This window comes from Equus caballus, chromosome 11 (assembly GCF_041296265.1).
Source record: "Equus caballus isolate H_3958 breed thoroughbred chromosome 11, TB-T2T, whole genome shotgun sequence".
NCBI lineage: Eukaryota > Metazoa > Chordata > Mammalia > Perissodactyla > Equidae > Equus > Equus caballus.
In genome coordinates this window covers 3,838,698-3,864,170 of record NC_091694.1, presented here as the reverse complement: position 1 = coordinate 3,864,170, position 25,473 = coordinate 3,838,698, and the positions used below count along the sequence as shown (strand labels likewise).

The 25,473-nt window shown below is 55.0% G+C and overlaps 2 protein-coding genes across 4 annotated transcripts in view; both read right to left on the bottom strand.

Moving 5' to 3' along the window:
- Positions 1-25,473, bottom strand: part of TIMP2 (TIMP metallopeptidase inhibitor 2) — a 49,723-nt gene that overhangs the window by 13,214 nt on the left and 11,036 nt on the right. Inside the window, exons 1-2 of one of the 2 annotated variants that reach the window (XM_070225639.1) lie at positions 1,893-2,864; positions 1,464-1,564 (exon numbers count right to left, since the gene is read on the bottom strand). In XM_070225639.1, the coding sequence (XP_070081740.1) occupies positions 1,464-1,564; position 1,893 (102 nt within the window). In that variant the 5' untranslated portion in view covers positions 1,894-2,864. Of the gene's footprint in view, positions 1-1,463; positions 1,565-1,892; positions 2,865-25,473 lie in introns of those variants that run through there. The other variant, NM_001434661.1, reaches the window with a different exon arrangement.
- CEP295NL (CEP295 N-terminal like) lies at positions 14,197-23,805 on the bottom strand. 2 transcript variants are annotated; one of them, XM_005597093.4, is made up of 3 exons: positions 23,672-23,805; positions 22,614-22,753; positions 14,197-16,106 (listed from the first exon to the last, which is right to left on the bottom strand). In XM_005597093.4, exon 3 carries the CDS (start codon positions 15,940-15,942, stop codon positions 14,254-14,256), a length of 1,689 nt encoding a protein of 562 aa, XP_005597150.1. In that variant the 5' UTR covers positions 15,943-16,106; positions 22,614-22,753; positions 23,672-23,805; the 3' UTR covers positions 14,197-14,253. The 2 variants fall into 2 exon arrangements, with proteins under 2 accessions (XP_005597150.1, XP_014593723.1); XM_014738237.2 differs by having other exon boundaries at positions 23,459-23,765.

Below are 25,473 nucleotides of genomic sequence, written 5' to 3'. Positions count from 1 at the left end.
CACGGCCCTCCACCCTGGTTTTGGGGGCAGTGGAGACTGGAAAGGGGAAACCCCAAATGCTCCAGGACTACAGGACAAAGAAGGCCAAGCAGGGGGTGCGAATGTAGACACCCTTGGGCCCTGCCATTCCACACCAGCCCTACAGGACTCCTGCCATGGTTAAACCAAGATTAACGGCATTGTGGGGATTTTTTGGAGTTCCAGTAAACAAACCCAAATGGAACAGCGTCATCCACAATGTCATGATGAACCAGCTTCCTAAGAGCTACACTCCCACCCACACCAAGAAAGCTTACGCTGATGGTGACAACATGCTGGGTTAAATGACTTCTTTCACCAAAGGGCTAAAAGGCTTCCTTGGTGTTAACACCTGCCTTTTCCTGACCCCTTAATGAGGTCGTGAGAACGGAGAGGTTCTCTGTCCCACTTCAAAAACAGAGACTTCGGCACAGGGAGACTGGGTCAGCCCCTTAAATGACACAGAGGCCATGAACAGGCATTTCACTGACCTTCTGATAACATTTATCTTCTACTACTTTTTATTTTTGTAACAAAATTAAATACAGACCGCTACAACACTTCCATGTGACACAGCTGTCTCTCCAGCTGGAGCCTAGAATCTTCTTCTATCTTGTAGACCAAGTTAGTTATTGTCAACAACAACTTTCTGCCAACGCTGGCCCTGTCCTTCCTCCCTCCCCCATGTCCTTGCTCCCTCCGTGTCCCTTTCAGACGTGGGCCCCTTACCACACGCCCCTAACATGAATACCGTTCTGAACAGATGAACACTCCACCACCTCCCCCTCGGTCTGCAGCCCCCGATGCCCGCCCGTCACTCTCCCACCTGGCGAGTCACCTTCTCGTCACTGGCCAGGCTGCCTGCCATCTCCATCTCTTCCCTGGCTCCCCTCTTTCAGAAAGTGGCCCCCCACCAGGCCTCTCCACAGAAAGCCTCCTTTCTCCAAATCCCTCTTCCTCTTAGAATTTAAAGCTAATCAGTCAAGAGCAGACCCCACACCACAGTTTGGGGGAATTAGGGCTCCCAGAGGCAACGGCCAAGTTCTTGCTGCCTTTGAACCCCACAACAGCTCAGCCACCGACAGGTGCTCATGGAACATTCCACAGAAGCTATGAGGAACTTGGTAACAACGCTGAGGCCATGCCACCAGTTCATTACCCACGGAAAGGAAGATAACACATTTCTGAAATAACTTAGCTGACGCGAACACACCCTGCCCACACCACTTTTCAGGCATGGATGCATTAAGGAAAATCGGATCGACCTGTGGTGGGACGCCCTTACTGTCTGCTCCACGGACGGCTGGCCCCCGTCCAGGGACCCAGCAGCACCTCAAGACAGCGGGATGCTTTCGCATGGTGTCTGTCTTCTGGAGGACCCAGCCCCGCTCCCAACCCTCCCACAGCTCTGCCCCACGGAGCCGCCCAGCAACAGCCACTGTTACCTTTATCTGCTTGATCTCATACTGAATCCGCTTGATGGGGTTGCCGTAGATGTCGTTCCCAGAGTCCACCTCCTTCTCACTGACCGCTTTGGCCCTGATCACTGCAAAACAAACACACAGAGGTGAGCAGCGTCCCCGCGAGACCGTCCTGGCTCCGAGGAGGGGGCGAGGGGCAACACGATCCAGCCCCCCACACGGCGGCAACAGAGCCCACACAGGCCGAAGGGGATGACCAGGAAGTAAAGCTCTGAGACGCCTCCAAGTTCCAGGATTCTTCCCCAGGAATCCTCTGCGGACGGGCCCAGAGCAGGTGCTCTAGTCCCTCAGGATGCGGGGCTTCAGAGGAGTCACTGATTTGAACAGAGCTCTCTGCTGGTGTCAAGCTGCACTGCTTTGGGGCTTTCCCCCCCGGCTCCAGTGTGTACGTACTGGTGGCTGGGGAAGCAGAGGAGTGAACCGGGACCGGCCTGCCGTCCTGACCGTGGGGCTGAGGATGGGGAGATGCCCAGCACTGCCCTCCATCCAGGGCCTGCTGGCAAACAGGCTTTCAGGCTGAAGGCAGAGGGTAGTTACCCGCCTTAAAGAGGCCCCATCATATTTAGGTTTGGGGCTCTTAGATCTAAAAGGTTGACCCTGACGCCCTCCTAATCTGTCCTAAAAGCGTGCCTGGACAACGTCCTGTGGATGATTCAGTGCAATAACACACATTCTCTCGGGGGTGCAAGGGGGAAGGTCACAGTGCTTTAACCGAAAGCGTGGCAAATTGGGTGAGGAACCGCCCCAGGGCATGGGCGGCCAACCTCAGGGACAGATGCCGAGGGAGGAGGGCGAACAGAAAGGAAGACAAGCCCAGATGGTGATGCAAGATGAAGGAGAGGGGAAGAGGTCGCACTGAGAAGGTTCCAGAATGTTCTCTGGAGCCCGAGGCTGCTCGAGGGCCATGCACCACAGGGCTCCCTACTAGCAATTAAGCAGGACTCGGCTCCAGCCCGTGACCTGCCCGAGGCACAGATCAGCAGTTCACGTCATCACTCGGGCACAGCCCTCCCTTTTGCCATTTTGAGACTCATCAGCTGGTGGCATGGCCTCTTTTAATGGCTTTAAAAGCTTTGCCCTCCCAAACTCAGCTGTGCAGGGTCACTCTGGGTGAGCATCATGTTAGTGTGAACAGGAGCAAAATGGAGAAAAAAGGAGCAGACAGCGCCAGGCCCACAGGAGCTCCCACCTCCACACCGAGGGACAGCTCAAATCTTAGAGAGCCCTGGCCAGGGCTGTCTTCTCCCACAGAGTAGGGAGGCCCAGGCATGTGGATCTCCCATGGGTGCCCATCCCCCTGGACCCCAGGAATGTCTCTGAATCCCAGCCTGGCACCAGAGCCCCACACCACAGCCCCACCGCCCCACCCAGGCCCAAACAGCTTTCTTATTTCTCCTTCTGTTGGAGCTGAGTCATGACTGGCCAAAGCCACAGGTTCCTGTTTCCCAGGCTAAGCCAGGCCCCAACCTGCAAAGCCACATCTAGGAAATGCCACCCGCTGGGCCACCCCAGAACAAAGGGCCTTACCTTCGGTAGCAGGTCAACCTGTTTCCAGTGTCTCCTCCCACCCGTTACCCATCTTCCCCCCAGCACGAGCTGTCTTCTTATAGTCACACATCTTCTAGCTCAAACATTCTCCTTGGCCGCCCGCTACCCTCGTCTAAAAGAGGAGACCCTTTGCAACCTGGTGCCGGCCAGTGGCTATTCCAGCTGCCTCAGCCGCCCCTGCTCTGCTGTTCTGCCAGTCCATGATCCTGCCCTGAACCTGAACCTGCCAGGAGTGCCCCCACCTCTAGACAGGCAAGTTCCTTCTGCCCCGAATGCCATCTTCTCCTCCCTGCCTGGAGACCTTTTATTCATTCTTCAAGACCCAGCTAAAATAACCATTTCCCGTCTTGCTCTGGGAAATCTTGTCCTCCTATAGCGCTTGGTACACTCTGCATCTCTCGTCCATTCTGCCGTAAATGCCTGGACACCTGTTTGCGCACGGCCCTGGGAGCCTCGAACAGGCAGAGGCTACATTCTAACCACAGGACAGTCGGTGCTAAGTGTTTGCCAGATGGAACTGGGCTGCACCTGAGACACCTGGGCTGGTCACCACACGAGGACTGACTTGGTCCCTTTACTACCTGCCTAATCTACACCTGATTGCAATGCTGCACAGAGGTGTTTACGCCAGGCAGTAAACATGCCAGATCAGCCTGTCATAAGCCTGCTCTTCTGCAGTATCGACCTCAGCTCATGATATGGAACGGACCAGGAACATCTACAGCAGACAACAGTTCTAGAAGGAGGAACGCTGCTGGGTTTTACCACGGCACACTCAATTCTGCATGCTTTCTGGACCTGCTTTTCAGAGGTCCACGACTCTGCACAATGCTTAATGCACAACAGGCGCTCCATAAACACGCCACTGGCCATCAGAAAATAAGCAGAAACTACTCCCAAACAGGATTCCAGAAGCTTCCATTGCATTCCACGCATTAAGGTCCACTCATTTTTCTCTTACAAAAGCACCTAAGGCTCCCAGGCCATCTGAGTTCTCATTTGAAAGGGGCAGACCGGGGGCTACATCCTGCTTTAGCCCCCTACCCACTGTGGTCTCAGGAAGTCCCCCGGCCTCGGTGAGACACAGCCACTCCCGTTCAAAATGGAGATACGCCAGCGGCACCTGCACACTGTCAGGTGTGGGAAGGACTAACAGCCGGGGCGTATGCGACATGCAGCGCCTGGCACCTGATGCACCAGGTCTAGTTCAGGCCGACAGATGAAAGGCAGCCGCGGAGAAGCACGGCGCAAACTTGCCCAGCCCCGAGGGATGGGGCTGGAGCGCTGCACCCCGTCACTGCTCGGTCCACAGCTCCCGTCCTGGTCAGCGTGGACCCTAGAACCTGGGTCTGCGGCAGCTTCCCGATGCGTCTGCTTTGCTCTGGGACTACAGACCACACGCTGTCCTTTTTAAAACTGTCCGGAAAGAAGACACTGGTTGAATCCAGGGTCCAGGCTGGACTTGTGGGGTTCAGATCAGAACAGTAACTGGCACCAAGGCCGCCAGTGGCTTGCAGGGAAGTGGGGCCAGGGGGCCAGGAGGCCGGGAGGATCTCCAACTGGGCTCGTCCATGCAGGACAAGAACTCAGATTCTTTGGGGTCTCTCTGAATTCTGGAGGGAAGCTCTTCCCCACTTTACAAAATGAGAGATAATGGGAAGGAAAGAAAGTGGGAATCAAGAGAGGCAGGGAAGCACCAGGTCTATGAAAACCTTCCCCAAAACATCAACACCCTCTGGGCATGAAGGAGAAATGCTGGGCACACACCTGCCCACTCAGATGTGAGGACCGACACCGCTGACCCACTCAGGGCGGCAGTCACCGCCTGGGCTCAGCACTCTGCGGGAGGAGGGCGTGCGCAAAGCTTTGGCAAATTAACTCATCACCGCGAGAGGATCCCACAGGCAAGCCGAAGGCAGGAGACCTGGGGGGAAACAGGACGATGGGCTGCACAAGAGGGCGGGCTGGGGCGGCATCACAGCAGATCCAGCCAGCTCTGGAGGCAGATGTTCAGACCCTCAGCCTTCTGCCCCGGCACCTGGCCAGAGTGGGGACTGTCTTACACGCCAAACTCGGAGCTCGGGGTTGGGCTGCCTTTCAAGTGCAAACCCCAAAAGCACGGATCCCCCTCCTGTTGCCCAAAGGGAGAGAGGAGTCAAGTGTGCAAGCATCTTCAGCCGCAGCCCTTGCTCTCAAGAAGCATCCAACCTGGGCTCAAAGACACAGGAGGGACAGGAAAACGGAAGCACACTGTTTCCAGCTGCCAGTGGTGGGGAGGGAGGAGGCAGGGAGAGCTCTCCAGGAACGCGCTTCCTGCACCCAAGGCGATGGGCATCACCCTGAGCTGCAGAATGGAGGCCACTCCAAGGGAGGGGTGGCCCTCTCTGAGTCGCCAGCCAGTGAAACAAGAGGGCTGGGGAAAAGCAAAGAGACCCAAAGAATCTGGGAAGAAACTAAAATCCCGGTACGCACACGTTTATTGAACACCTACTCTGTGCTGGGCCTGCTGTTTGGCCCTGGGGTGGGGCCTCAGCCCAGTCCTGTTCCATCCCCGCCAGGAGCGGGCCACTCTGCTCCACCACCCTGCCCCTAGCAGCAGGAGCCAGAGGCAGAGGCAGGAGGGAGAGTCGTTATAAAGATTCTTGTTCTAACTGCTTTGCGCCCAAAAGTGATGGCCTCTCCCCAGGCTGCTCAGATTGTTTTTCCTTCTTTCCCTTCTGCCGTTAACACAACATCTGGGTTTGAGATCAAGGGTGATACACTGGCTGATGCATTCACCGCCAGATGTTGGCTACTGGAATGCACAACCGTGGACTTTAATTCAAAGCACACGCAACCACAGAGTCCCCGCCCCCACCCCTCGGGCTGCGGACACCACATGATGTCACTTCCCCCTGCGAGGAGCCTGCAAAAACAATCCCTAGGACACCCAGCCAGATTTGGGATGGAAAAGAACTCAGCGGGTGGAAAGACAAGGTCGCGGACAATGATCCAAAGAACACAGGCTGCGTTCAGACTGGGAGGGCTGACAACCACCCAGGGAAAGCCAGTGGAGGCCAGACTGTCCCGCTGCTATCCTGGGGGGAGGGGACACTGAGGGGGCTTTCGGGAAACTCTAGGTGTCCCCAGCACACGACGTGGCCTGGGCCAGCGTCGAGGTGCAACATGCTCCATCAGCCCAGGCCGAGGTTCAAGTCCCCTCTCACACCTAACCAACATCTTCTGAGCCCTACTGTGTTCATGCACGTACCCGGGAGAGCCAGACCCCGACAGAGAACTGCCTCTGAGACGTTCATTTATCTCACACTCATTGAATTATCTTTATTACCTTGTCATGGGTCCAACTGCCCCTCTGAGGAATCCCATATGCCATATACACTCATGGGCCACATCATGACGTTTCAGTCAATGAGGGACCGCATATACAATGGTGGTGCCCTAAGATGAGTACCACACAGCCTAGGTGTGTAGCAGGCTGTACCATCTAGGTTTGTGCAAGTCCACTCTGTGACATTCACACGACAAGGAAATCACCTAATGACACATTTCTCAGAACATATCCCTGTCCTCACGTGACGCGTGACTGTATATGAATACATCCTATAGGACCTTCCCCATTGGGCCCACTCTGCCCGGGCATGGGCTCCAACTCCGGAGCACAGGTAAGTCTGTGGATCGTGAAATGTGACTTTGAGATATTCACGGCCTCATCCCAATGCCCGCAACACACTCTAAGTCCCGAGCCCCCAGCGCCTGCTGAGCAGAGCTTCTGGCTTAGGAAAAAAATCACCCATCTGCCAGGAAGAGGTGCGGGAATCTCCAGGATGCAGAAAAACATCCATCTAAGTACAAGGTCAAAATCCAGCCCTGGATCATCTGAGCCTTACGTGTGCACTGACTCAGACGGGCAGGGGTAGCTGGCAGTGGCAGTGTCAGCAGAGGCCACTGTCCCCTCCCAGCCCAGCCCACCTACTGCATCTTCCAGCTCGGGCTTGGGAGGGGCACCCGGGGGGGACGGGCAATAGCAGAGACAGTGCCACTCTGCTCTTGCATCTGGCTCAGGGCCCTATGGAAAACACCCAGTAGTTCAGCCAATTGGGGGCACAAGTCCCAATGCCATTCTCTGGGGAGAGGGAAAGTGAGGGGCTTCGACCCGCTAGCACATTTGCCAAAGACCCTACTGGCCCCAATCAAGAGTGGGTGAGGGGCCGGCCCAGTGGCATAGAGGTTAAGTTCGCGTGCTCTGCTTCAGTGGCCTAGGGTTCGCAGGTTTGGATCCCAGGTGCAGACCTATACAAAATAAAGGAAGATTGGCAAAGGAAAAAAAAAAAAAAAAAGAGTGGGTGGGGCTGCTGTACTGCTGTGACTGCAATGGGAGCACCATGGGCATTGGTGTGAGAGCAGCAGCAGCTGCTGCAGGTGGCTACGAGCGGTTACAGGGGCTGGCGGCAGAGAAGGACATTTCTTAGATGCAGAGGGAGTGGCTGCAGCTGAGCGGCAAACGTCCTCCACGGGTCATAGGTCCATTTCCTCGTCTCCAGGTAGAATTACATACCAATCATTTCAGAGGAAAGCCAGCCCCCACCTACTGCAGGCCGGGCAAGGAGTGACGGGCTCTCCAGGGGCACTTGCCCCCTGGGGCACTTGGTGAGGGCCATAGGGTTCCAGCTTTTGTCTATGCTCTCCAAAAAAGGGGGCGCCCGAGTTTAGACATTTACACCCACACATCACAGATCTTAGCAAAGTGCTCGCTAATGCCTGCAACTACAGCCTGCGGCTGCCACTTGGGATGAGAGCTTCTTGTCCCTTTCAAGTGGACTCAGTGATACCAGATGGCTGGTCGACCTGGCCAAGGCCCCCTGACCTTTGGGTTTTGATGAACTTGTCCAAAGCCCGGGATGAGGGTGGACCCAGAGTGCCTCCATCCCAGCCACCCATTAACCCTCAAGGTCAGAGTCAGGAAAGTAAGGGGGTGCCCAACTTCCTGTGTCTACCCCTGAGACATGCCCAGCATGTGTCTATACCCACGTCAACACCCGACATAGCCTATGGCTCTGACCCAGGAAAGCTGCAACAAGATGCTATTTTTCAGGGCCCTGCCTGCGGGATCCCTAAGGGCTTGCACGGAACTAAACCATCTCAGTGGGCTTTGGGGGGCAGGATAAAGACGGTTATGAATCTCTCCAATGGGACTGCATCTGCTTCTTTAGCAGGTGCGCCGACCTCACCAGCTGGAGGGGCAGGTGCGGGCAGATGGTGGTCTAGAAAGGGGATCGTGCTCACACGGACGACTGCAGACTCGCTCTGACGCCGCAGGTATGGAGGCCACGCCCCTCCCTACAGAGCTGCACGTGGGAACGAGGTGCGGTTGAGCAACCTGGGAGATGTCACAAAGAATGCATGGTATCAGCACTGGCTCGGCGCCTGGATGTCTGTGGGCGTGCCCAGCCCCGCCTGCCCCTTTGGCCTCACTGTCCGCCCAACCTCCACCTTCCAAGGTGCCCCTGGGTGGACAAGGTCGTGGGGGCTCTTCCCAAACCCTCAGCTCTGCCTTCCCTGGCCTCAGCGCCTGGCCTCTTTCAGTCGGTAGTGGAGCAGACTCCTCCAAGTTCGCTCCTTTTACGGAAATGAGAAAAAAAAAGGTGGGGGCTGTCATTTAGTAATTAAAAACAGCCCTGTAGTGCTGGGAGGGAAACAAGGGCTGCTTCTGTCCCTGCGGCAGCTGTGAGAGACGAGACACGCCCTCAGGTCCCTCCAAACCTCCCCATCCCCAGGAGCCAAGAGATGTCCCTAGCTCTAGGGCAGGGCTGGGGCTGTCCAGGGAGAGGGCAAGACTTGGCCAGTGTGACTCAGGCCAGGGTTAGAAATGCCTGGAATGACAACTGCTCAGAGCAGATGTGTTCTGTGGGAGGCTCAGGGCGGGGCAGGGAGACCGATGGGGCGCAGCCCCCACCCTGGGCCGTGCCGCCCATGAGCCTGGTCCCTGGGGATTTGCCAGCCCTGCCCAGTGCTGTTCAAGACTCGAGCACATACACGTGAGCTGTTGTCCGCTGGATGCCCCGTCTCCATGGAGACCAGCTCTCCCATCTCTGTTTCCTGTCCATTCGCTGTGGCTCCCCTTGGGAGCATGAAGAAAACAACATCTCCGAGAGCTTGAGCTGTGCAGGGAGAAGCTACAGCACTGGTGCCCAGCCTCCAAGCTGCCCTCCTCCACCCCAGGACCCCCGACTCAAGCCCCGCCACCCTTCCTCCCTCCTCCCTCCTCCCTGTGGGCCCAGCGGGATCTCATGCCAGAGGCCTTGGTCATGGTTCCCGAAGCCTTGGGCTCAGCCCTTCCCATTCACGTGCTGCTGAATCATTTGAAAAAAATGCATCCCGATCCTGGGAGGATTTGCTGAGAACAGTGCGGCTTTGTGGAGGGAACTGCTGCTCTGCACTTTCTCCGCCAAGCCCCTGAGGAGGAGCCAAGCTCAGCCCTGCAAACTGCAAACCCCAAGCCCGAAGCCCGGAGCCCGGAGTGGGGGCAGGAACAGGAGTGGGGCAGGGCAGAGGAAGAGGGAGCCTGGAGAGGTGCTGAGGGAGCCCCTGGCCGCCCCCTGCGATCCCTCCCCACTCACAGGCTGAGAGGGGCACGCAGAGGCCAGGACAGCTCAGAAGTGAGGGCAGCAGACGAGGGTCCTGTCCTCACACTGGCTGGTGGGCTGTGACCACGGGCAGGTCTCTGCTCCTCTCCAGGCTGCCTCATTTTCAGGAGCAAACACATGCGGGCTGGGCTCACGGCTCAGGCCCCTGTCAGCACAGACAGCACAGCAGCAGTGGCCCTTGCGTGGGACTCTGAGGCATGCAGTCTGCGGGCTGACCCCAACCCACTGCATTTCTCACGGGACCGATACAGGGATGTAGGCTGGAATCCCAGGGCCCACACACCCAGCTTTCTACGTGGAGAGAACCCAAGCGGGCATGCTGGGCAGTTCACGCCCCCCTCCTCTTTCTCGTTAGCCTTGCAAATAAGACCCCAAGTTACAGCCCACCTGCCCCTTGGAGCTGGTAGCATGTGGTGGTGTGCAGTCAACGCAGCCCTCTGTGCCAGCCTGGGACATGTCCTGGGCATTACAGGACCTGTGAAGAAGGCTGCCCTTCTACATAAACCCTCCACGGCATGACAGAGGGAGGAGGGCAGACGCAAGACGCCTTTCCCATCTCCGGGGCCACTTTCCGTTCATTGAAAGAACTACTGCAGGTCAGAACGGGTCCCCTGTCCTCCCAACTTTACAAATCTTGTTTTCCACATTAGTTTACATTTCTGAGGTTCTGGATGTTATCTCACACACTAAGGCCACGCACCCGACTTCCGGGGGAGGGGATAGCTGTGAGGCACCTCAGAGCAGCATGCATGGAAGGTGTGGCCACATCCAAAACCAAGGATGCCCACCGTTCCAGCAAGTGCAGGAGCGGGCCAGGCCGTCCTGGGGTGAACTGCTCTTATCCTGGCATCTGTCAGACACTGCGGGCCTGCACCTGCCCTATGGACAGGGGACCTCGGCAGCACGCACAACCAGCGCTGCTGCTCCCCCCGCACGCCCCGTAGGCACACGGGGGACCTGTCCATCAGCAGGTTGGCCACAGAGGTCTTACTGAGTCCCTGAGGTCTGGGTGGGGAGAAAGACAGACAGGGCTGCAAAGAAGTGACCAGACGATGACCGTTCTAATAAATGCAGACTGAGACGGGAACTGGGAGGCTGCCTCCAAGTGTGGGGGCAGAAGCACAAAACCAGTGGAAAACTCCAGAAGACACAGTATTCAGAGCAGGGGAACCCATGGGGGAAGGAGGGAGGGAGGACCCCTGGGGAGGACCCAAGAAGTGCTTTCAGAGGCTGAAGGTACACACAGCCACGATGTCAGGGGTCTTCACTGCCACCTGGCAGAATCTCTTGGGAACGTTCCAGAAGCCCCATGCCCTTCCAGATGGCACTGTCCTAGTGCACTCCAGTCCAGCTGCATCAACGTAAACAAGAAGACAGGGTCTGCTGGGACCCCAGCCTGCCCTCTGGATACCACTGCGAGAGGGAAGTCACCCATGACCTCTCCATAGGGAATCATTGGAGGGCCACCTTTTTTGGGGGGGGGGGCGGTCCTGGAAGGCTATTTCCCATATCGCTGGCCTGGGCAAAGAAGTGCCCCATCCCCCTTTAGCCTTCTGCAACACAGGTGGGAAAGGGCACAGTGTCTCGTCCTGCTGCCAGGGGACAGTGTAGGTGTGACCATGCAGGCAGAGATGAGTCACCTCTGCCATGTCTCGCTGCCCACCCCCAACACTTACTTTAGCTCAAGCGTAGCCAAGAAGGGGCCATCCCTCACTGAGCACATGGGCCACAAACGCTACCTCTGAAAGTGGAAATAAAAATAACCACTCAAAGGCAGGCTGGTCCACTCGCCAGACAGTGGCCTCTAGGCCGAGTCAGGACGACTTCATCACTCAGTGTTTGGGTCCCATCGTGGCCACCACTTTAAACATGGTGATCCCTTAGCACCCTCTGCACCCTCCCCAACCAAGGTGACCCTTCAGCGGCAGACAGGAGCTCTCCAGGTGGTCTCCTCCTGACACGCAATGCTGGGCATCATTGAAAACCCAGGGCCCCTCCCCCCATAATCCTCACGTGGCCTGGGAGTGACAACGCCCTCCGGGCCACAGGACTGCTTTCTTAATCACGTTGGGCTTGCATCAAATTGTTGAGTTGCTTTGCAGCCTGACCCATGACATTCCAGAAGCAGATGTCAGGAGGAAACCTGGCTGAGAGCAAACATTCTCTGCATCCCAAGTGGAAAAGCCACAGACAGACAATGGAGACCCACACGATGAAGACGTGAGATGGTAGGAGGTTCCTCACCCAAGCTACTGACAATGTAAAAACAAAACCAAAAAGACCCGTGGCTGATGTTACCGCCCCATACAAATGGCACCTTGGGGGTTCTGTGAGCTCCATGCTCTCCAGGGAAGCCTGGCTCAGGTTTCTCAGGCACACGTAACTGGGTGTCACCCAACGTCTCCAGGGCATGCCACCATCGCCGTCTGCCACGGCACGTTGACTCGCTACCAGCATCCTCCACTGGAACAAGAGCCCTGCGATTCCCAGGTGTGTCGTCTACTGTTCACGTCCAGTAACTGGGACAGCGTCTGTCACTCAGTATTTGTCAAGGGAAAATAGCATAAGATCAGGTCAACCCTTTCCGGGGCAAAATCAAAAACGGTGAAAACGGGAAGGAAAAAGAGGAATAGGACCGTTCCCATGCTGACATCCCACTTGGTGTTCAAACTTTCCAAAAGCACTTTTTGACGCCTGGCCTTTTGATCCAAATGCCTTAGGGAGGTAGTCCTCCTTTTGGGAACGGGCATAAAACAGAGAAGCAGCTTTGATCCTGGAGAGAAGGCCCAGACAGTCACACAATGATATGATGCTGCAGCAAAAATGAACAAATGACACCTATGTGTGACACGGAGGAATTAAATCTGCTGAATCCAAAAAAAGCTTCCAAAAGACCACACATGGTGTAAAGGCTTTTTTATAAAGTTCAGACTCAAGTAAATTAAATATAGTGTATTGTGTGTGCGTGCATGTATATATATATAGAGAGAGAGAGAGTATATGAAAAGTAGGGACGGCCCCCAAGTTCAGCAGGCACAGAGCTAAGGAGGAATAGGGTACAGAAAGGGGAAGCAGCCAGACAGAAGCTGGTTTTCAGTAACTATCCCAGATCTTGGGTCTGAATGGTGGGCTTACAGTTGTTCATTATTTTGTTTAAAAAATATATCTAAGAGGGGCCGGCTCCGTGGCCAAGTGGTTAAGTTCGCGCGCTCCGCTGCGGCAGCCCAGGGTTCGGATCCTGAGCGCAGACATGGCGCCGCTCGTCAGGCCACGTTGAGGCGGCGTCCCACATCCCACAACTAGAAGGACCTGCAACTAAGATATACAACTGTGTACGGGGGGGTTTGGGGAGATAAAGCAGGAAAAAAAAAATGATTGGCAACAGTTGTTAGCCCAGGTGCCAATCTGTAAAGAAAAAAAATATATATATATATCTCTAAGATGAAATAGGCCATTCATGGACCAATGATACAAATGGGTCATGACCGAAGATGGGTGATCCAACTCAGTGCACCGGAGTCCTTGGAAGAGAGGGAGAGCGGGAGGCAGGAACCACCTCCTTGATATGCTAGTTGAGGGGTCATCTAACTATGGCTGGAGGGCCAAATCCAGCCCCCACCTATTTTTGTAAATAAAGTCTTGGACTTGGCCGTGCCCATTCATATGTGTATCATCTGCAGCTGCCTTTGAGTGGCAATGGCAGGGGTGAGAAGTTGCCACAGAGACCATATGGCTGGCAAAGCCTGAAGTATGTACTACCCGGCTCTTTTGCAGAAAAAAGTTTGTCCACCCCTCTCCCAGTCCCTAAGTATGCAATTGGCAGATAAAACTCCACCCAGTGCAGGCTCTCCGTGGCTGCCAAGTCAGAGGTAAAGGTGGGGGGCAGGAAACTGACCAGACACCCAGGTCCCCCCACCAGTGCCAGCCCCTGAGGGAGTCACCTCTTGGCACTGGGTTGCCAGGAAACACTTTCTCTCTCTCCCTCCTGCTTTCTAATATTAAAGCGACAAGAACATTACTAAGCGATGTCCTATTAGATGATGTTGGTTTTGTTGGTTTGAAAGACCAGGAGAGGTTTTCACTAAATCTCTCCATTAGCGTCTCAGCTGGCGGCTGAGCAACAAGCGACGTCTCTTTTGACATTGTGCCTGTCTGACCTTGGATGCCCCGAAAGTCTAGTGTTTTTCTGGCTAAAACATCTGAAGTGCTTAATTTACCTGGAGTTTCCATCTGTGCTCGTGGCACATGAAAACAGCTTGGCTCAGGGACACCCTTTGTGCTATGCTGGCCAGACGCACTTACTGCGCCCCACGTGGGCTCCTGTTTTTGTGCTAAGAAGCCTTCCTAAATAGGACTTAGTTTTAAAGGCAAGATTAGAGAATAGTACAATTCCTGCAGAGGAACTTGCCCCAAAGGATGGCAGGACGATGGATAACCCATTTTAAAAGGCCGACTGGTTTCCGAGCCAAAGTCGCAAAGACACATCTCACAGACTCAGAGACCACTTCCGGCATAACGCCCGGGCATCAGCGATGTATTTATCACGGGTGGGACTCTCCCTTTTAACATATTCTCTGAAACTCTTGCAAGCGCTTCCTGGCTTCTTCAAGAAACTGCTTGTGCGACTGGTTCTGCTCTAAAATTTGCTGTTCAAGGCCACGGATCATCTGACTGTGCCTGTCGTCGTCAGCGGTGCTGGCGGCCAAGGCGGAAGTGGCACCGGGCTCATCCCCTCCTTCCTCCTCCTGGTCTCGAGAGGAGTGAGACTTCAGACAAGCCAGACAAGCTCGTGCCTGCGCCCGTCTCTCATCTTCTAGGACGGCCTGGGAGTGAGCTTCCAAGCTCATCTTTGGGGGTCCAGTGGGTTCAAGCAATTCCAGCTGCTTTTGTCTTGTCTGCTCCATCTCCAGTTTCTGCTTTTGCCGTGATGCCACCAAGCCAACCCTGCCTGCCTGGCCTTCTAGGGAGCCCTCCACCAGTGTGTCCGGTCTGGGCGCTTCTTGTCTGGGTCCTGTGGTGCACGGGAGCGGCCTCGCTTCACTGCTGGGTGTTCCTGCCTCGGAAGACGATAGTCTACTCTCACTCTTAAATGCTGGCTTGGCCATTAGACGGTATTTTTGGTTCTCAAGCTTGCTTAGTAACTTTTCCAAATTGGTTTTGGATGATGCGTGGTGGGCATCCACCTCCGCTGGACTCACGGAGTCCCCGGCAGGCACCATTTCCGTTTCTGCGTGGATGCTTTGCTTCTCTCTCTGGGTCTCCCCTCTCTGTCCCTGCATCTCCGAGAAGCCCTGTTCTTCCCTGGGGTGCTGACCCACCCCGGGCCTGGGTTCAAGGTACAAGCTCAGGTGTTTTTTCAGCTTCCTATTTGTGTTAAATAACTCTTCAAAGGCAACCTCAAGCTCTCGCTTCCACCTGCTCTTCTCACGGCACTCGCACGGGGCGGCCTGTGGTGCGGCTCCTGGTCCGCGGGGCGAGCCGGGCGGCCACCACTGTTCCAGGTCGCCCGCTCTGCCCTCGGGGCTCTCAGTCACGGAGCTGTCTCGAAGGTCTTGAAGGAGACGAGCCGTCCCCTTCCCCAGCTGCCTCCTCCCCTCTCGGGAGACGTCTTTCTCCCTGTCCTCCAGGTGCTTGGTCTCTCCGGCCACAGCCAAGAGCGTTTCCACGTCCAGGCCTCGGCTCACTCGAGGGTCCACGGCACGGCGGCCACCGCCGGTCTTGGTTGGCGGTGCTCGTTCCCCCTTATGCTTCCCTGGGGGGCTCGGGGGCGGATGAGTCAGGCCCATGGCCTTGGTGGTTCCCTGCTTCTCCACACCTACTGCTTTCCTCGGGGGCCTGCTGTGGCAGGGCTGCTGTCTCATCAGCTCTTCTCTGCGACTCTTCTCTTCTCTGACGGCCGCTCTGTGCCTGTCCCCGGCCCTTGGCGGCGAGGCTGCTCCTCGCTGGGCCAGCAGCTCCAGGTGGAGTCCACGATCCTTGGTCTGCCCTCCTCCCAGACCTAAGAGATGCCCTAAATACAGCCTTTCCAGGCCTCGGACTTGCCGGCTGGGGACCCCCTCCCACTCTGCCCCCAACTCCTCGGCCAAGCACTGGAGCTGCTGACTTTTCCACCACTTGAGATCTTGTCTTCTCTGCAGAGCAAGGTCTCCTTTTTCTCTGACTTGTAGCAATCTGTGCTTCCGCCTCAAAAGCAAGGCTTCGCCATCAGGACTAGGACTCGGCTGAGCGGCGCTCTGTGTGTTTCTTTTCATCCTGGAGACCTTTGCAGACACGGCTTCAGAGGAAAGGTGGTGTGAGCCAGGAGCGCAGGTTCAAGGGCACCCGGGGCTGAGCAGCCACGGCTGTTCCACGTCAAGCCTACAAGGGCAGGACACACGCACTGCCCGGGAGTGTTCCGAGGAGAGTGAGCAAGCCCCTGGAGACAAGGCACACAGGGCTCTTAATGTGGGGTAAGTTCTACAACGTGTCCCTCCGCCCTCCCCCCTGCCAGCCCCCTGCGAGGGCCCATTCTGTCTCCTGATTTCCGTCCTGCTCACCTTTAACAATATCCTATAGGGCAGCTGTTTTCAACAGGGTGTGGTTTTGTTTCCCAGGGGACACGTGGCAATGTCCAGAGACATTTTTTATTGTCACACTGGAGGGAGATGGTGCTACTGGCATCTAGTGAGTAGAGGCCAGGGATGCTGCTAAACATCCTGGAGTGCACAGGACGGCCCCCACAACAGAGTGGTCCAGCCCCACTGTCAACAGTGCTGCAGCTGAGAACCCCCAGCCCAGGAGACATGCTAGGCTTCAGGTGGAAGCGGAAGGATGCAAATGACTTAGCTACTTATAAACGAAAGGAGGAAGGGGTGGAGGAGGAGGAGCCTGCGAGGCAGGGGTGTGTGGCAAGGGTTGCAGGGGGAGGGGTGTGTGCATGAGTGTATGCAGGCAAGTGTGTGTGTGTGTGTGTGTGTGCACCAATAAGAGAGGGTGGTAAGCTGATGGTATTTCTTTTTTCATGATTCCCAACTCTTTTCTCGTGTAATTATCAGAGGCCGCCTCTAGCATCAGGAAGGGACATGTGCTTTGCCGGGCCTTCCTGGGGAAGGAGGTGCCTTTACACTAAGACTACGGAGTCACGTCTGTTGCCACTTGCCGCTGATGTCAACAACAGCCAGATCTGTGGGTTAAGGGAGCTGCTCCCTGGGCAGCTGCAGGGTGTATGGACTGCCCCTCACCTGCCACAACCCTTCTTCCATTTCAGTCTGTGTGGAGCCAGGCTAAACACCCCCGGGTCTATGGAACAGCTAACGTCAATGCACAGGCTCCCTGCCAGGCCCTCCACACGTATTCACTCAGCTCTTTTACAGTAACCTTTGAGGTGAGGAGCTGTTATCACCCCTGGTTCACAGGTGGAGAAACTGAGGCAGGGAGCAATTAAGAAATTTGACCCAGATCACACAGCTGGTGACTGGCAGAGACAGGCCTCTGCCTCTCAGACAGACCACAGTGCCTTTGACTAACCTTGGCTGGTCACACTGCCGCCGGCTTTTGTAAATTTGATCGTGCAGTTATATACTCAGAATAGCGGCTAACATTACATTCTACCAGTCTGCCGACTACCACGATGAGCAAGAGGAGAGAGAGAGAGAAAGTTGGGGGCATGAGACACAACAACTGAGATTTTCGACAAAGGTGCCACAGCAATCCAATGGGGGAAGGAATCGTTCGTTTGCTTGTTTGTCCCCCCACCAAACGGTGCTGGACAGCTGTATATTCCACTTGCAAAAAAGATGAGTTTGGATCCTTATCTCACCATGTATGAAATTATATACCACGTATAAAAATTAACTCGAAATGGATCATCAACCCTAATGTAAGGTCTAAAACTAGATGCTTAGAAGGAAACGGAAGTGTACCTTCATGACCTTGGGTTAGGCACAGATTTCTTAGATACAACACCAAAAGCACAAGCAATAAAAGAAGTTGATAAACTTGGCATCATGGACATTAAAAACCTTTGCAATGTTCAAAAGACATCACTAATAAGAGAATACCTGTGCATCGTACCGCCAACGTTAAGACCTGAATCCAGGTCACGTTGCCAACCCTGGCAACTCAATGGGAAGATGACAAATAATCCCATTTAAAAATGGGCAAAAGACTGAAATAGACACTTCACCAAAGACAGACACAGTATGGCTAATAAAGCCCAAAAAAGACGCCAAACCTCAACAGTCATCGGGGAATGCAAATTGCAGCTGTGAGACACTACTTCACATCCACTAGAACGGCTACAATTCAAGACTGACAATGACAAGCGTTGGTGAGGATGTGGAGTGACTGGAGGCCTCACGCCCTGCTGGTGGGAATGCAAAATGGTGAGCGGCCTGGGAGAACGGTTTGGCGGTCTTTGTTAAAACGGTGAAGACAATTTACCACATGACCCAGCAAGGAAAGCACGCGGCCGCACAAAGAAACGGAAGCTCCGAGAGACTCAATAACTCTCCCAGCTCACAGGGAGGAGGCTGGGTTTCAACCTGGGTCTTAAATGCCGAACACTGAGCTTTTCCCACCCCTGGGGATGGCCACAGGGTGTCCAACAGGTGCGGCGAGGTCGGGGCAGCTGTGAACGTCCCTTCATCTGTGTTGGAAGACACCTGGAGAGAATGGGGAAAGTCGCACCCCCAGACCCAAAGCCTATCCAGTGCCTGGAGCCGCTGGCCCACACCCTCATTAACCGGTGACAATCAGGAAACCTGGCCGAGCCTCTCCCCCTCTGGAGTGCCCCACCGTACACCCTGAGCCAGGCCCACCTGGGCGGGCACCCCAAAACTGCCGAGTTGGTTTTCCTGGAGACATGCGAATGAATGAAAACTTAAAACATCTGAACAGAGATCTTGGGGACAAAGTTCAGAAATGAGTGAGCTCCACAGTTTAGGAACTGAAAACCCTGTGTCACCGGCACATCCTACACCCACATGCCAGCTGCTCCACGCTGTCACCTCCCAGCACTTCCCTGTCTGCTAGCTTGAGACCAGAGTGTTCTAGGCGTCCCATCACCCTCTGGTCTCCCAGTCCTGCTCCCCTAGAGCTGATCAGGCTGCCCCACGCCGGCTGCCTTCGACCACTGGGGAAAACCACGGCCCTGTCCCCATAGAAGCCCCACTCAGAGCAGCAGGCGGGAAGGCGGGTGGACACCCATCTGGCCTCCGGCAGCGCTAAGTGGACACTGGGCCGTTCTCCTCACTCACCCCCTGCGGGCCAGCGTGTGGAGCCAGCCCGTGGCTCAGATAGCTGTCCAGCAGAAGCAGACACCTTCCACGCCACCAGAGGGGACCCTCCTCACAGGTGGCAGGGAAGCACCAGGCCGTCGGCAGTCCTCCTGCCTTCTCACCCCGCAAGGAGACTCCAGGGAGCCCTACAGCCGTGAGGAGGCCACCAGGATCGGAGGCCATGCTTCCCGGCACAGACATCAGGTCCTGCCATAACCCCCTGTGACCTCCGGTTTCTGCAGGTGTACAAGAGGCATATGCTGCCCACTCAGGGCCACTAAGGCATGACACGTATGTGCCACCGAGGACCCACCCACGGCCAGTGCTCACAGTGGGCGGTGGCACAGCTAACACATGGTGGTTGTGACAAAGACCAGGCCCTCCAATTGCTGGGGTTTGTTGTGACAATGCTGCAAGCTCCAGTGGTGCTGCCAGACCCCCAGGGACCACAACGCCCACCGTGGCGGGGTCAGGATGACGCGAAACTTCTGCACTCTATTCCAGTAACCAACACACCGATGCCATCCCCTTGGAGAGCTCGGGGTCGGCGATGGCCTCACACACACCATATTGTTGGCTGGAACCCACCCCAATGTGATCCAAGGTGTTATCTGAGCCCCTGGGACTGTGTGTGATTTCACAGACAAATGAAGTACATAGGTGAACATAAGAGGGTAAAACGGAGCTTGCTGTGTGGACATGACATCGACTACCACGTAGACCCACGTGCCGGCAGGCCCTGGTGACTCAGGCTGTTCACACACTTTGCACACACCGTCTCACCATGTCTATTCCTAGCCCCACTTTCTAATGGGGAAACCGATTCAGAGAGGTTAAGTAACTTGCCGAAGGCCGCAGAGCCGATAAGCTGTGCAGCGAGGATTCAAGTCAGAGCAGGAAGACCCCTGATCCCAGAATCTTCCCCTGAAGCTGATGTGGCCAGAGTTGGGAGCCAGAACTCCACCCTGGGTTGAGCTTTGTTCTCATCTGACCTCTGACCTCCCGTGACTCTGAGAGGCCCTTAGCCTCTGGTACTGAGTCGAGCCTTAGCGTGCTCTGCGTGCACTCACCTGAGTCCACAGAACGGAGCACCCTCTCCCTTTCCATTCAAGTATTTTACTTGAACACTGCAAGGCAAGACCTGGCACAGTGCTTCTTGAACCTTGCTGAAAGTCGGGTTCCGACTCAGCAGGTCTGAGGGAGGCCCGAGACGCTGATTTCTAAGGAGCTCCCAGGGATGCGATGCTGCTGGCCCACGGACCACACTGGGAGCAGCAAAGCCCCAGTAAAGGACTCTGCCCAGTATCCGTGTCTGGATCTGCCCCTCCTCGCCAGCCCCTCGCCCCACAGAAGCTGAGCCCACCGGTCTCTCCCCTGAGCCCCTCCCAAAGCCTGATAACCAGCCTGTCCTCCCCTTCCCCCACTCCCGTGGCGGCCCCCCCCCACCCCCGCCAGGCTGGAACCAGCACTCTAATTCAGGCAGCCACGCAACTTCCAGCATCTACAACAGCTCCCTGTTGTCCACACCGGCAAGTCTCCAAACACTGCCACAGGCCACCTGCACCACGGGTCACCTGAGCTGCCAGTTAAAATGCAGATTCTGGGGCCCCGCCCCAGACTGATCCTATCCCAGCCTTTGTGGGGAGGGGCCCAGGAATGTGCTCAGTTAACTCTCTCTTCAAAGTCAGTTGGGCAATCCCTGGCTTGCAGGCTTGAGAATGTTCCAGCAGCTCATGATCCGGCCCCCTTCTCCCAGCTGGGCATGGCTGGCCAGGCTCCTTGCCATTCCCAAATGCCCCCCACCCAGGTCCGGCACCACAACTGTGCTCATGCGGGTCCTTCTTCCTCAAACGGACGGCCCCCGACCATCCTGCCCACAGTTCCCAGCCCAGGTCCGGCTCCTCCTTCCTCCAAGCACGTCCCCCAACTTTCACAGCAGCCGGGAAAACGCTCCTGCCTTCCTCCACAGGCCCACAGACTCGGCGCGGGGTGACATGGGGTAGCACTTTTTCTTTGAAACATTTAAAAATAGATATAGAAGGGCTCCCTTTAGCTGGCATGGCCAGAGAGAGAACATTTCCATATAATTAAAGCTTACTCTTTCATATGTAAAGTTCATCATTTCTCTGTCTTCTTAGACTACAAAGAATAGATAGAATTTGACCTTTTTTTGAAAACTCTGGATTATCTTTAGGACTATAATATCGGGAGTCCCTCAAGGGCTTTTAAGACGTATAAGACAGCGTTCCTCTAAACGAATGACCCCAGAATATACTCTGGGTTTCTTAAGTTGCCTTTTTACAGCTTCCTATGTCCTCGTCCTCGGTTGCAGCTTTCCGTCTGCGGGTCTGACGGCCTCCTACCCTCCTTTTCGATACAGCTTCTCAACTGCTGCCGACTCAACTGCACCCACACAAAGCAGCTTGTTCGCGTTATGTCTGAAGCAAGGGTAGATAAGTCTGGGGCACCAACAGGCTCTTCTGAGTCAAGGACTGAGCGTCTGACTCTAAGCTTATCGATTCTAGACGTGGTCACCCACCACACCCCATCACCCACGGGGAGATGGACAAGAAGCCGTGGGGCCAGAACGCCAGCCTCCAGCTCAGAAGATCTGTAACAGGCCTGAACACCTGGGCAAACCCAACAAGACAAGACATATCGGGAACATGTCTACAACTCCCACGCGAGTCCTCAAATACGACTGTCCCAGTGCAAACGGGAGAAGGCAGCTCTCAAGAAGCAACGCCAGAGTGAAAGGCTGGAGCCGGCAGTGAGCCAGGAGTCGGCAGAGACGTGGCCACCCAGAGCCAGTGGGATCTTTACCTGCGTTGATAGAAGTGCCTGGAACAAGCCGGGTAATGGTCCGATCCAGACACCAGCGTGAAAGAGGCACTTGGATCAACCGGACGGACTGTGGAACAGGTCTGCCAACGCCCCAGGAGCGCCCACCCTGTCCCACCACACGGGGCGCTGTGAGTGTCAAACGGGAGCCTGGGAGGCATCAGAACCATGCCTGGCTCCCAGGAAGGCGCAGTCAGCCTCTCCTCCCAAAGAGACACAAACACAGCCAGTCGGTCCCACGTGCAGGGAGCCGACGGTCAGACGTGTGAATAAATAACTTTCAAAAGGTAAGAGGTGTCTATGCCTAGCAATGTCTAACCAGACGCTGTCATGGGAAAAAAGTTTCAAAATCAAACTATAACTCCTGAAATGCTTAGAAATTACTAAGAAACCTACACTAAATGAGAACTACAACTTTACTAAATAAGGGAGAAATCTGAATAACGGAGAGATGTGTCCTTCCAGACAGCATCCAGACAAAGCTGAGTGACAAGGATGGGGAGAAGGGCCAGAGCCTCAGCGTTCAGGAGGAGAATGAAAAAACAAACAAAACAGGTCACAGGAAGAAAAGTCCTAAGGAACCAAGAATGTTTGGAGCGGGGCTTGCAGGCGATAGAAAAGTCTAGAACGGCATAGGGTGGTAGTGAAGAGTATTACCTAACTGTGTGACTAGTGCAAGCTCCTCAACTCCAGGTGCCTCAGTTTGCTCATCTGTAAAATGGGGATGGTAACAGGAGCAGCCATCTATACAGATGCTAGCTCTCATCACTACGTGAAACACCCAAATGCTTGGCGAGCTGTCTGGGGAAGAGGGTGGTACTTACCGTGTGTCTCCAGCTGACTGAACTAGACCACCGAGAACACATTACAGGGAGGTAGAAATTGATGGGGTGGAAAGAAGCACTTTCTAATGGATTGTCTTGAAATCATTGGGCTGACTCAGTAGGTAGTGAGACACCCATCACTGGAGGCATCCAAGCCAAGCCCGGATAAAACAAACAACAGAAAAATTTTAAAATCCATTTCTCTTGAGTTTCACTCTCTAAAAATACATCCTGTGACACCCAGTGTCCAGCCCAGAGCCTCAGTTTTTGTCCATTTCCTGACTCTCAGCTAAGGTGCAGAGGGGTGGTTCCTAAAGCTGACTAGGTTTTGGACTGGCTGCATCAGAATCACCTGGGGGGCATGGTCGTGGTAGAATGTGAGTCCTAGCCTGGCCCCTCAGCAGGTTTTTTCACTCAAATCCTGCAGGTGGGGCTTGTGAATATGTGATGTTTAACTATCCCCCTGATGCACAGCCTGATGCACAGGGCTGGGAGAGCTCTAGAAGCCCAGGTGGCTGGGGAACCAGCTCAGGCCCATTGTGTCTCCACCACCTCCTCAACTAGCTTCACAAAGACAGACACGAAGCAGACTCTTCCAGACTTATAGGAGCACCAGCTTGCCAGGTGGGCCACTTACAGCCAATCCCGCTGGCGGCTTACGAAATGTCTCCTGACAATGTCAATCATCGGGTTTCCCTTAAACCTTACGGGTTCCAGGTACCCAGCCTAGGTCAGGACTCTGCTACCAACAGCTATTCTTGCTGCACAATGACCCCCACCCCACACAACCACATTCATCCCCAAGCCTGTCCCACCAGCTTCCACCACCCATCCTTCCCACAGACCGTAGAGGTGGGCCCCACGGAGCAGGGGCTTTCAAACGAGCCTCCTGGACATGTGGCCTGGAGACTGTCACTGGCCCATTTTCCAAGGCCCTCTTAGGAGCCTCAACAAACAGCCGGGCACAGAAAGAACCCACCCCTATGTGGGATCTTGGGGGAACACAACAAAAACCTCGGCCCTGGGCAGTCTACGTGGGGTCTCCGGGGCCCACTGACCAAAGCTGGCTGGAATCGCAGCTCCCCACCTCCACCAGAGGCCCAGCGTCTGCCCAACTGGTGAACCATGGCAGGCTGCTGCCACGGGAACGACAGAGCTGCTGTGCTGTGACATCAGAGCAGGGCTGAAGTCAGAGACAGTGACCAGCCAGCCAGAGGGTGAGCACCTGCCAGGACACCTGTTGTGGGTTCACTGATCATAAAGATTTGCCTCAAACAGCTGGGGCGATGAGCGGAGGGACGGCCAACGTGGGGTTAAGGAAGGCATCCGCGGCATTGGCTGTCCTTCCCTCCCCGGTCTGGCAGCATGGTGACCATGCTCCTCATTGTGGTGTCGCTCCTCCCAGAGCTGTTGCACTTCAGGGTCAGAATTCCCGGAAGACGCTTACCCCCCCCTTCTCCCTCAGGCAGTGTCTGCTCCCACTCGGGCTGGGGGACGCACGCTCCTCCAGGATGCCACTGTTGAGCTGAGCCAACTGGAGGCGGGGGAGGAGGAATCCTGGCCCTGGCCCCCTTTGTCACCCACCCAAAATAAGAAATCGGACACTCCTGACATCGTTACTAGGGCTGTGCGCATCCTCTACAGTTTTGACAATTAAGAAATTTCGCTTGGGGTACGTGATTTTGGGCCCCAAGAAGTCAAAGCAACTGATTCTCGGGGTTTGGTGTGCTGAAAGCAGAAAGTCAACAGCAGAAACTTGGCTGAAATGTGGGGATCTCAGGGAAGTTAAGTCTCAGGAGAGCTGATCTGGGACGAAAGCCCCAAGTTGGGGCTGGAAGGGGGCCTTGGAAAGGTCATCTGGTCCCTGACCTGGTGAGGGGCAGAAGGAATTCTCCCCACGGGAAAGTGCTCAGCCATAGTCCCCACCCAGGCACTTTTTTGGGTTCCTCTTCTTGGCCCTATAGACACAAAGTTTTGTGTCCACTCCTCTTTCCACAAAGAAAAACAGCCCCTTAGCCTCACAGTGGGGTCTTGTTGACCCACCTTTCAGCAAAGGACAAGCTCTAGGGAAGGAGGAAATAACACGCGGCCAAAAACTACAGCTTACAGGGCCTTTGACAGCCTTCCAGAATGTTCTAGCACAGCCACCACTGCTATCCTCTCCAGGCAGTTTCTGGATCGAAGACATTTCCCCCTAGCCTGGGCTCTCCTGACGACAGCTTAGCGATTCCTCGCATGCAGCTCCCGTCCTCCGCAGTGACCTGCTCTGCTCAGCGGTCCTGTCTCCCTGAGCCGCTTCACTGATGTGGGACCAACCCAGCTTTAAACGTCTGGGTCCGTACTACGGTTGACTGAATTAAACCTATACATTAGCAAACTCTAAAACTGACACGTATCATTCAAGTTCACCTTAGAAAAATTCGAAAACAGACACTTGCGCAAGAAAGTCTAATTTCCCCGAATGTTTTACATCCCAATAAAAAATAAAAATCCTCCACCATTTGGTCCCACAGAGCATCCAGAGCTGTGATTTAGCAAACCACTCCCTGCTGCTGTATGTACAGGTGTTTCTAACATTTCCCGAGGATAAACAAGACTGTGATGGATAGCCTTGTGACTAAATGCTAGCATGTGTCCTTAATTATTTCCCTGCAGAAAAATTCCTAGATATAAAGCTGTGTGATCAAAGGGAGACTCATTTTTAAAGCCCTTGATCGCGTTGCCAAAATGCCCTTCCAAGACTCTGAAGTGCTCAGGTTAGGAGGAAACATACCTATAAGTCCAGCCATTCCAAGGACTACAAGCCTCTCAGCCAGATGGAACAGAGCAACAGCAAGTCCAAGGCTGTGACGTCCAAGCC

Bases quoted from the DNA above. Each gene is read 5' to 3' on its own strand.
- CEP295NL (XM_005597093.4), bottom strand. From the start codon at position 15,942: ATGAAAAGAAACACACAGAGCGCCGCTCAGCCGAGTCCTAGTCCTGAT.